General features: G+C 40.6%; 2 protein-coding genes across 13 annotated transcripts in view; one reads left to right on the forward strand and one right to left on the reverse strand.

The window, feature by feature from the left end:
* The window catches only part of LOC117539296 (sodium/hydrogen exchanger 2-like), a 20,856-nt gene extending 20,104 nt beyond the window's left edge, over positions 1-752 (reverse strand). The window contains 1 exon segment of the mRNA XM_034205408.1: positions 342-752. Within this exon segment, the coding sequence (XP_034061299.1) occupies positions 342-602 (261 nt within the window). The 5' untranslated portion in view covers positions 603-752.
* A 997-nt stretch (positions 753-1,749) lies between these two features.
* LOC117539291 (inositol polyphosphate-4-phosphatase type I A-like) overlaps positions 1,750-12,500 on the forward strand; it is a 47,835-nt gene continuing 37,084 nt past the window's right edge. For 9 of the 12 annotated variants that reach the window (XM_034205398.1, XM_034205400.1, XM_034205402.1 and 6 more), the window contains exons 1-2: positions 1,750-1,883; positions 8,145-8,220. The gene's annotated coding sequence lies outside the window, so the exon portion shown is untranslated. Of the gene's footprint in view, positions 1,884-5,083; positions 5,100-8,144; positions 8,221-12,500 lie in introns of those variants that run through there. The other 3 variants (XM_034205393.1, XM_034205390.1, XM_034205391.1) reach the window with 2 other exon arrangements.

Here is a 12,500-nt window from a genome sequence, read left to right on the forward strand (position 1 = left end):
TGTGTTGGGGGGGCCCGACTTTTTTTTTTCTCCGAAGGGGGGGCCTGACAGAAAAAGTTTGAGAACCACTGCCTTAACCTATAATAAACATGTATTTGTTGATTTTGTGTTATCTATCTGAATCTGTAAGGTAACTTCCTTCATCAAATAAATATAGTGTACTAAAAAGTATAATGTGTGCATTTGAAATATGAATTAGCAGCAAATGGATATAAGTATTTTTAAAATGTCTTAAAATTGTACTTGAGCACAGTTCTTGATTAAATTAGTTACTTTCTGAAACAACCTATTTCTTTATCCAAAGTGTTTCATCCACACGTACCAATTTTGGCAAATGATGCCAGCAGCACCCACAGAGTGATCTCAAAGGGGATCTGGATCCGGGGGTAGTCCATGGTGAACATAGGGAGGTTGGCCCTCTCCTCCTCTGGGTACGCCTGGGGCTGGTTGAATTCATTCTCTACAGGTTGGAGGTTGGTTGGCGGTGAAGGTTTTGACTCTTGGACCTCACATTTACCTCCAAAGCAGAAAAGCAAGAGCAGCAGAAGCATGCAGGAGACTCCTCTCAAGATCCCTGCTCTACATAAAACAGAGGAACCCATTTCCACTGGTCCACAGATCGGAAATATCTCCAATGTGTCTTACCTCTGTTGTGCAGCTTAGTCTGTAGCCATTTGAAAAATAATAGTTTAGTTTTCATTTAGGAATTTCGAAGAAAGTCCTTCTCAAAAACAACCTCAACATAATCCTGTTTGAGGCGTAACTGACATCTGGTTTAAAGTGTTGAAGAACCTGCTTGTGTCACATCACCTGTGTGCCCTTCCTATTCTGGGAGGAGCCCATTATGTGAGAAGAGAACAGCTAAACTAGACACTACAGGTGAATCAGTTTACGTATTTACTAATAGTTGACACAATGAAACTTCCCCTGTTAATTACTTGTGAACCCTTTGGAGTTTTCTGATTTTATGCAGGAATTGGTCATTAAAAGTGAGCCATTCTGTATTACATTTACTTTAATATGTAAGGTCATTGTCCTGCTTCACCCCCCAACCTCTGCTGAGCTTCATCCTGTAGGATATCTTGATAATCTTGAGAATTCATTTTTCTGTTAAGGATGGCAAACTGTCCAGGCCTTGAATCAGCAATGCAAGAAAAGTATCATTTGTGTGCTATTAGTTCAAACAGATTGTGTTCGTTCATTATTGTTACTTAGGTGCAGAGCATATTTTAGAACAAATGTATACATAAATGCAGGTTGTTCCTAAGGGTTCACTTCACTTTCTTGCCACTGTACAGCAGAGTTATGCACAGGCAAATTGTGGTTGAAACCTGTAATACCCTATACACCACACACGATGGCGATAGAAGGCCACTCTGCTTTGGAACAGTGGCTCTACCACAGATATTGAAAAATGTCATTTTTGATTACAATTATAATTAATAATACCTATCATCCCTACTGCTAGCAGCCTCTAATATTATTAAATTAATGAAAGGATGAATACTTGCATGTGTCATGTACCCATAATATTGCATTTCTTGCAGTGAAATGATAAACAAGAATTTGAGGGTATTTATAATATTACTATTGAGTTGCTCTCTTTAACTCCAGCGTATACAATGCATGATAATTGGACAACACATAATGTCAAAGAAGGTTGGTGTAAAATAATATTTATTTTTGTTTTGAGAAAGTCTACGTGGTGCGTGCGTGATGACGACAACAACGTGCAAACGCAAGGGGCGTGGCCAACGGAAGTCGCTGCGGCTGTATCCAGAAGAAGCAGAGAGACAGTGCGGCAGTTTGTGGACACACACCTCACAACAGTTGTGGTTTTATCAAGTAAAAAAGACATTTCCCCACCAAACGCAACTGCATAGGTAAGTGTCGACTTTTAGAGTTAATTTGAATTCACAAATACGTACAGTAATGACCGCTATGTCACCCAAAGAGCTAACGGTTGCAGCTTTGTCGTTCTTATTCAGTAAGTTCGGAAACGGTAGCTTTATCTAGTTTTGTAACTACGTATATTGATAAACGAACACATTTTAAAACGTTTTTTTTTAACCACGTAACTTAATAAACATGGACAGAAAGAAATGTAAGTACAGCTGACTAGGCCCACGTCATGACAGGACCTATTAAGACCAACACACATTTTGCGAAAAGGGCTACATATTCGGGGTAAAGGTGTGATTTAAATATGGAAAACCTCCCGAGCTTGATGTATTATATTGTGTAAGTGGGTTATTGTGTGTCTCAGACAGGTGACAAGCCTGTGACATACTGCTCCTGCCAGTATTACATAACTTAGGGTAGGAAGGGGTGCAATTTACGTTTGTGTGTGGTGTGTAAACATAGTTATTGACATGGCATGATTTGGACATGCTAATGTTATGACATTGCAGTGATGTTGCTGCTCCAAGCCTGCAAATCACCCTGCACACACATGCATGTATTTGGTTATTGCTCTGTGTGTGTGTGTGTGTGTGGTGTGTGTGTGTGTGTGTGTGTGTGTGTGTGTGTGTGTGTGTGTGTGTTGTGTGTGTGTGTGTGTGTGTGTGTGTGTGTGTGGTGTGTGTGTGTGTGTGTGTGTGTGTGTGTGTGGTGTGTGTGTGTGTGTGTGTGTGTGTGTGTGTGTGTGTGTGTGTGTGTGTGTGTGTGTGTGTGTGTGTGTGTGTGTGTGGTGTGTGTGTGTGTGTGTGTGTGTGTGTGTGTGTGTGTGTGTGTGTGTGTGTGTGGTGTGTGTGTGTGTGTGTGTGTGTGTGTGTGTGTGTGTGTGTGTGTGTGTGTGTGTGTGTGTCCCTCCCTCCCTACTTCCTTGTGAGTTTTGCCATGTTGTCCCCACCTTTCACTGCCGTCTGTCCTGCCCATCCCAGTGGTTTAGAGTTTCGCTGTGCAGGAGCCAAGGTCATCGATTTCCAAGAGCTGATGGTGCTCTTTAAGGGGGAAGAGAGTGAGGGGCTTTAAGTGAGGCCCTGACTGTGAAAGTTTCATTGAGGAAGTGGCTTCAGGTGGGAGTTTTTGTCTCGCATGTACCAACAAACTTGAGGGTTAGATGTTGTCCAAGATGCAAATGGCAGCAATGTTGTGTCAAGTTTAGAGCTGCAGCAATAAGTCAACTTATCGGTTATCAGATTTACTGAAAGCTATTTGCTACACATTGGGTACTCGGTACATTTTCAATGCAGAAATAACAGAACATGCTGTCTTCAGACTTTCAAATATGACTGCTTGTTTCTGTTATAACTTTATATTTTTTTCCCTGACAAAACACGTAACTAACAGCTTGGACTTTTAGAAACTAGGATTTACATTTTTCCCTATTTTCTGACATTTTATAAATCAAAGTATTTATCAATGAGTTAGTCATGAACACAGTTTTTTGTTGCCGCCTTCGTCAAGTTGATATCGTGTATTTAAAGCCCAAAATCATACGTTTGTATCTGCATGTGACCTAATATATTTAAATCTAAGCTTTGGGAGCTTTTAGCCTGATTTCCCCGCCTTTGTTCAGAGTAGAGCTGCCTCAGGTGTCATCATGTGACCCGAGCTTGATCTATAGTCATATGTTAGGGGATTATAACATACTTATGGCAGCTATGCATGTAGGCTCCCTCTCTCCTAACCCTTTATTCAACCTGGCATTCACTTATTTTGAGACCCCTTGTTGTTAACCTAATTTAAAAAAAAAAGTAAATCTGCGTCTTTGTTGTGCAGCGTCTATTTGCCATTTACTCCATTCTTGGAAGCCCCTACTATGTTCACTTCCTCCTGCATAAATGAAATAGTGGATAGCAATCATTTATGTAGAAAAGCAGGAAGAAGTGATGCAAGTGGCTCCACAGTTATGCTACAGAATGATGTAAGAAACATGGTTTATCTCAGATATCCCATTAGGAATCCAGCTTGGACCCTTTCCATGTGATTCATCATTTCCAGTTATTATCCATATCGTTTTTTCTGTCTAGCCAATCACTGGCAGCATTCATTCAAGCCACATTGCCAAACGTTTGGTTTTCCATCTTCTCGAGTGTGAGGATGTTCTACTTTTTGTAATGAAATACTTATTGGGGGTTACTCTGTAGTTTGGACACAACAAGAAACTTTGCTGAGCTTTTGTCACATTTTATACAACAATCAACAGATTGATATTTCCTTAGATAATAATAAAAATAGTCGTTAGTTGCAGTTCTAAGGCAAAACATCATGAGTCGGGCTTTACTTGCAAGTTAAGCATCAGTGTAAACTAGGCTGTTTTAGAGACTTATTGATGTAACTAACATTTGATTATAATGTACTTCACTTTAGTGCATTTCTGATTTGAAGCAATACATGGATTATCAAAATAGTTGCTGATTAATTCTCTTTTTATCGTCATATTGATTATTCAGCTCATCTGTAGTGACCTCTGTTTGTAATTGGCTTCATAGAGCAGTTTGATTTGGTTGATGAAGTATGATTTGATATGAAATCACATTGTTATAATCTCCTTCGTATCTTCTTCCGCGTGTGTGGTGTGTGTGTGTGTGTGTGTGTGTGTGTGTGTGTGTGTGTGTGTGTGTGTGTGTGTGTGTGTGTGTGTGTGTGTGTGTGTGTGTGTGTGTGTGTGTGTGTGTGTGTGTGTGTGTGTGTGTGTGTGTGTGTGTGTGTGTGTGTGTGTGTGTGTGTGTGTGTTGTGTGTGGTGTGTGTGTGTGTGTGTGTGTTGTGTGTGTGTGTGTGTGTGGTGTGTGTGTGTGTGGTGTGTGTGTGTGGTGTGTGTGTGGTGTGTGTGTGTGTGTGTGTGTGTGTGTGTGTGTGTGTGTGTGTGTGGTGTGTGTGTGTGTGTGTGTAGTGTGTGTGTGTGTGTGTGTGTGTGTGTGTGTGTGTGTGTGTGTGTGGTGACGACTCATCAAACTCTCCCCCTCAGCTCTCCAGGGTCGAGCAGACTCCTGTGGATTCCTCCTGATCTGTGTCTTCCTCTGCTTGTGCATCTCTTGCTCTCGTCATGCATCTACAGCCACCTGTGTGTCTTATTGCCCGTCTGCTTTTGAAAGATGGAGGAAGAGAAAGCCCAACGCTGACATAACGAGGGGAATCAGATCAGTGATGATGAGTTGTGTCATTCTCCTCACTTAAAATAGATCGCCTGTAACTCATCATTCTCATCAACTTAAACTCAGAGAAGCATTGCACAGTACAAAAAGTTACTATAGTCAAAAGACACACGTATGATGCCTCTCCTTGCCTCAATGTGGCCACTTTATGCTTAATTATTAAAGTAAAAAAAGCATAACGGCTCTTAGGAGCAGTGGCGGTTCTAGAATCAATTTGACCTGGGGGGGCAGTTATTTTCTGAGGGGGGGCACAATAAATGCAGGACGAAAAAGAGAACTAGACAGTATGAAGTAATTGCGCATAAGAAAACAATTGCAATACAGTTATTGGTATTTGTTTCAGTACACTTATTTATTTCAGATAGATCTTATAGTTATTACTGTTAGCTTCAGCTTAAGTTGTAGTGCAATGTTTGCACTAAACACCATATTTATATAAAAATAAAGGCAATGAACAGTTTACATCTCTACTTTACATAAGGGTGTCTGCACAATCTCACATTACAGCAACAAAATCCTGAGTACCAGAAAATATACATTTAAAAAAAAAAAAGGTTTCATTGTTAGGGGGGCCACAGCGGGGTCAGAGGTCAGTGTTAGGGGCCCACTGGCCCCCCCTAGAACCGCCCCTGTTTAGGAGTGTATAGTTAAGAAGGTCTGACCAACAGATAGTCGCTGATACTGCGAGCTCTCATGCAACATGAAATGAAATATTGATGAGCATCGGGGGGAAATGAGAGGCCTCAAAAGCAATGGTGTGTGTGTGTTGCCAAAGATAGGGACGCTACATAGAGGGCATGGCAAACAACGTGAGGAGTTCCTACTTCTGTGTAACATCCATCTCCCCTGCAAATAAATACCGGATGTAAGGTAGAGCAATATTTGTTTCCTGATTCCATGCTAAGATAGTTCCTGATAAACATCAATATTTTGACAGTTTTAGATGATCCTTCTTAGGGAAGTATCTACATGTGTCTTGCCTTACTTACATTGTTGAACATTTGGCTACATTTTGTCAAAGAAAGGTAGTCAAATGAATTGCTAAAAAGTTGTAAGCTAGCTAAAACGAAGTGTTCGATCTTCAATCCTTACTGGAAGAGGCTGTTTTTGCTGCAGACCAGGCACGACAAGAGTTCATTGGCGTGCACTTTGAGAAGCAGCGAGCTGTTGGGGGGGAAAAGGGTGAGTAAGAGAGAGGAATAGGAAGAAGGGAGGGAGAGGGCTGGCTGTAGTCTCTGTCTCGTGACGGCCGTACTGCACGTGAGTTTGTTTACATCCATCAGCAGCAGACGTCCTCGGGTATGTGTGTGTGTGTGTGTGTGAACCGCCATCTGTTTGACCGACATCACCTGGATTATCACTCTGACACTGGGCTGATGTCGGGAGGATGACATCTTAGCTGTGTTTGGATGTTAGAGAGAAAATGCACGGTCATGCTGTATGCTAATAGGTCATCTTTCAACCAATAGTGGCATTTCTTGCTGAGAGCAAAATGATGCTGTTCTAGTTTTACAAACGCATTCTGTGCTGTAGAACAATTTCAGTACCATGTAAAGAGTTTCACTACAAAGTGCCAGTGGATGCAGGTGCATTGTGGTCTATTTTTTGTATTAAAAATGCTGTCATAGTGTAAATCCACAGGCAGGCGCTTCCTGAGTAGCCTCTTTTGTATCTTCTCTCATATTAAGTTAGTTATTAAAGGTGTTTTGGTTTGGGACAGATGTAGGATGCATGAAATTTGACTATGGCACTTCGTCAATATTGCTATTTGTGCAGCCTGTGACAGATGTACAGTATGCAGGTGTTATTATGGTTTAATATGTTCAAATAAGGATTTTGAAAAGTAAATGTAGGTGAAATTCCTGTCAAGTAAAATAAGGCTTACTCTGTAAAATGACTCCTCTGCTTTTTACACTCCCATACAAGTGTATACATTTGTAATGATCCGCTTAGTGAGAAAAACCCATTGACCTCTGACTCTTGACCTCCTTATAGTTAGCTTTAGCTGGCCAAATTGTACACAAATTAATGTTATATAAACGTTCACAGTGAAATACTAATGTAACAAAGAAATGATAAATGCAGTTTCGCAAAAACGCCGTGTCACACCGACTACCTGGTCATTTTCCCAAGCTAGATGTGGGTGTTCAGGTTAATCTTGTATAACACCAATCGTAAGAGATTTGGAAACAAGTGTATGGCATTCCCCCTTTTCCATCAAGGCTGAGAAAGTGCAGTAAGTGTAGCAGGAGATCAGAGCAGTAACATCTTTGTTCTGCCCCGTTGTGATGTGAAACAGGCAGACAAATATCTGTCAAGTCACATCCTACTTTTACATAAACGCACAGTAAATAATACAAACACATACTCTTAAGATGGTATATCTGTACTCTTCTTACATAATCTTTACAGTGTGTTATCAGTTATTTCACTTAGTAGAGGCTCTGAAGTACAAGTACCTCAAAGTACACGGTGATAATAATGTGCAGCCAGGTGCGACAGAAATCTGACTGAAGGTTACTGTTAGTCAGCCAGAACGACTCGTTTAGACACTTCCTGAAACAACAGAAGGAAGTGATGCTAACTTGAGCAAGATGCCGTTTCACACACACACACACACATGTACACACACACACACACACACCCTGTGTTTGAGGCTGTGGGCGATGCTCATTTTCATGTGAAAGGCCTACAGCTGCTCCGTCCCTCTAAAGAAATTATTCACGCTTTATTCTAATGTTGAACACACACACACACACACACACACACACACACACACACTGACACACTCACTGACAAATAGGGAACCCCACTGTGATTTGGGGCCAATCTGTTTTTGACTGAAACACACTTTTGTTTTATTTCTGTTACTGTTGTAGAAAGTGAGCAACAACCGACACTCAACAATTGCATGTCCCACTTTTTTTGATGCAGTTATGTGGACAAACATACAATACATCTCTAATGAATTGTACGAGACATAATTAACAGTTTGCACACACACAATTCGTACTAATAAATGTAAAACGACTGTTTTTTCACAGATTGTCAACTTCTGCTTCATCCTCAGCGACCCTGGACCAGTTGACTTCCTCTTCTCCTTCACCGCATTAATAAACTGTGAGTAGAAATGGATCAGTGAGGCCATAAACCCTCAGAATATTATATTCCCAGGGCTGCAACTAAAACATACCGCATAATCGCCTAATTGTTTGGTTTAGACAATATCAAAATATAGTGAAAAATGACCCTCACTGTTTCATAGAGCTTTGAACACGTCATCTTGGACTGGATAGACACATTTTACAGTTTTAAGATGTTTAATAGACCAAAGAAATAATGGAATAATCAAGACAATAATCGTCCCTATAGCAATGTGTTTAATTGATGAGTTTAACTTCTATCTGTTGCAAAAACAGTGACATTTACTGTGCTTATATTCATGAAGTTATTATTACATTTATTTCTTGTTTCTAAAGTGCTCCCTTAGCTTTGGTCAGTCCCCATCTGCTGCATCCTTGGCTGATATATGTGATAATAGATGATTGTGTATATTGTCTGTTATTGTGTGAAAAATGCATGGGAAGCACCACACAGTCCATAGCTATGAGATGCGAGCCGACACACACATTCTCACACAGAAACGTGTGGTGTCATGCCCTGTCTCCAGTGTGTGAAAGGCCTCCTGGCAAGGAGGAAGCTATACAACTGGGTTTCACCATGTATGGTGAGCGAGACTCACTCTCTCACACGCTGTCTCACTTTGACCCTCTGTGTCTTTAAATCAAGACAGGAGCTTCAAACACAACCACATGCATGTACTTATAATAGGTGAGCACAGCCTGCAAGGCAAACAAAAGGGTGTTAAGAGTTAAACGCCTCACAAATCAGAAGGCGTTGTGTTGGGACCTACATGATCTTCATATCAATTACATTTAATGATCTTTCATACAGGATACAGTCTGCTATGGCTAACCCTCTCAAGGCTTGTCTTTAAATATCGGATTTCTCAACACGCTTAAATGTTTGGAAGTCTCTGCTCTGATGAATTGAGTCGTGAGTCCTCCAACTTAAACAAGCCATTCATCACAGCTCTCCAAAACAGAGAGTAAAAGTTTACCCCTGACCTTAAAAAAACAATTTTCCGTTCAGTTGCATCACATGGTCTTTCTCAGCGGAGGAGTTACAGTCAAATATTGTTTGAGCACTTTAAGGACATGTTGTCCATGCTTATTTAAAACTTGAGATGAACTCCTGGGTAACCTTATCTCCAGGGTAAGACTGTAGATGGATTATTTGCACACTAATATGAGCATACAACTACAATTGCATTATTTAAGTAATATAATAATGGCAATTGTGATTAAAAGAAAGCAAGTTCTGATGTAATGAAAAGCCACCTGTTTGATCTCGAAAAGGCAAAAGGCATTGTTGTTCACTCAAAGCTAAATATGTGAAGTAAGAAGAATGAAGCAAAATGGGACCACTATCACCAATGCTTTCATCCATATTAGGCTATGAGTATTCCAGGTCCTATGGGGTGAGTGATACGAAACAGATCATAGATCGAGTCCTTTTTATATTTGAAGTGTTTATAATAAAACGTACTTAAAAGTTTCAATTGCTTGTTTATTCCCCTATTAATAAGCTAAAATCCACTTTATGAAACCTGGATTGGGGTTTTATGTGTCAGGAGCTCTGGCCTGGATTTCTGTGTGTGTGCACTAATTCATGTGACTCACAAACCTACACACACACACATCCACTCACACGCCATGCTACATTTGGAGCTGCCTTATATGGCGGCTTTTTCCCCTCAGTGGAGTTTCTGAGCTGCCAGAGAAGAGGACCACTTCCTCCTGTTGGATGCCTGGATTTTGTTTTACTTTTAGCAAGACAGTAAATTCCCTATGCCTGCCAAATTACCTAATTGATTTGAGGTGTTACATCTGTCATCTGCTGCGGGTCAAACACAAAAGGCTGGTGTGAGGATGCATGATGAAGAAAAGTGATGTTATTCTTATGACTTTCATAGATTTCAGCTCGGTAAACTATATTACATAAAGCGCAAATGCGATAATCCTTCTGTAGTTTGGACCTACAAACTTGGTCCGGAAGTAGATGTCCGTAAAAAGCGCGGACTGATGTGTAAGAACCTATTTTCGATAAGGAAACTTGGAAGCAAGAGTGTGACTTAATTCCCTCTCAAACAATAGTGTTTCTTTGGCTTCAGGAGTGGAAAAAGTGACTCCAGTTGGCTGAGGGACTGGAAATATCCTTCTTGGTTTTGGGACAAAGACCACAGATACATTGATATTTGGCTTTTCCTGGAGAACATTCAGAAAAACACTGATTCCTAGCACTTGTTGCTGCAGGTGTGTAAGATTTGTGTTTGAATCTTGCAAAGTATTTTTTTTAAATCTTCTAGAAAATGCATCTGCCAAGTATCAAAGCCAGGAAAATGGTATACATTTGAATGGCATTGTATTGGTTATGCTGTACTGCCCAGAGTTCCCGTTAGAATATTTTTTTGCCGGTCAACATGTCCGTTAAAGTTGAAATCTTCCGGACAAAATGAGAAAAGTGCCGGTCAAAGGTCTTCTTTGTTATTTATTGAGCTTTAAAACATTGATATGATTCGATATTAAACAAACTAATTATAGTAGATTAACTACATTATTCAAAAGTGAACAGTAACTTACAATAACACGGGAATAATAAACGGAGCGCTCTCTCCCTCTCCTGACCACTCAGTATCATGCAGCTCGCGGATCAGTAATGAGTGACCCGACAGTAAAACTAAACATATCTATAACTAGTTACGGTAGTTTGAGAGGTCATTAAAATAGCTACGTGTGATATTCTAACCTGAAGTGTGTGTTTTGTCCGCTCACCGCTGCATGTGATCATCCAGAGCAGCGTGTCGACTTGTCAGCAGCAGCTGATCTCTCTCCCGTCAGATTAGACTTCGGTCAGATCTAGCTAGTTCTAGCTAATGATAGGACTACCTGCTTATTAAAAGACACCTAAACAATAAGCGTCGCTATGCATCCGGGTGAGGCCGCAAAGTATAGCGCAGCATTATGCATTTGTTTACATGCCCACCGGAACCCCGAGGCATTACCAACAGATCAACGCACAATCAACCTATCCAGGACATCTCTTTCTCCACATTACGTGTTAGACATTATAATTGACTATTCTTGTCTGTCACATACTCTTCTGTCTGTCACATACTCTTCTTGTCTGTCACATACTCTTCTGTCTGTCACATACTCTTCTGTCTGTCACATACTCTTCTGTCTGTCACATACTCTTCTGTCTGTCACATACTCTTCTGTCTGTCACATACTCTTCTGTCTGTCACATACTCTTCTGTCTGTCACATACTCTTCTGTCTGTCACATACTCTTCTGTCTGTCACATACTCTTCTTTCTGTCACATACTCTTCTGTCTGTCACATACTCTTCTGTCTGTCACATACTCTTCTGTCTGTCACATACTCTTCTGTCTGTCACATACTCTTCTGTCTGTCACATACTCTTCTGTCTGTCACATACTCTTCTTGTCTGTCACATACTCTTCTGTCTGTCACATACTCTTCTGTCTGTCACATACTCTTCTGTCTGTCACATACTCTTCTGTCTGTCACATACTTTCTGTCTGTCACATACTCTTCTTGTCTGTCACATACTCTTCTGTCTGTCACATACTCTTCTTGTCTGTCCACATACTCTTCTGCTGTCACATCTTCTGTCTGCACATACTCTTCTTGTCTGTCACATACTCTTCTTGTCTGTCACATACTCTTCTGTCGTCACATACTCTTCTTGTCTGTCACATACTCTATCTGTCTGTCACATACTCTTCTTGTCTGTCACATACTCTTCTTGTCTGTCACATACTCTTCTGTCTGTCACATACTCTTCTTGTCTGTCACATACTCTTCTGTCTGTCACATACTCTTCTTGTCTGTCACATACTCTTCTTGTCTGTCACATACTCTTCTGTCTGTCACATACTATTCTTGTCTGTCACATACTCTTCTTGTCTGTCACATACTCTTCTTGTCTGTCACATACTCTTCTGTCTGTCACATACTCTTCTTGTCTGTCACATACTCTTCTGTCTGTCACATACTCTTCTGTCTGTCACATACTCTTCTTGTCCTGTCACATACTCTTCTTGTCTGTCACATACTCTTCTGTCTGTCACATACTATTCTTGTCTGTCACATACTCTTCTTGTCTGTCACATACTCTTCTTGTCTGTCACATACTCTTCTGTCTGTCACATACTATTCTTGTCTGTCACATACTCTTCTTGTCTGTCACATACTCTTCTTTGTCTGTCACATACTCTTCTGTCTGTCACATACTCTTCTTGTCTGTCACATACT

This window comes from Gymnodraco acuticeps, unplaced genomic scaffold (assembly GCF_902827175.1).
Source record: "Gymnodraco acuticeps unplaced genomic scaffold, fGymAcu1.1, whole genome shotgun sequence".
Lineage (NCBI taxonomy): Eukaryota > Metazoa > Chordata > Actinopteri > Perciformes > Bathydraconidae > Gymnodraco > Gymnodraco acuticeps.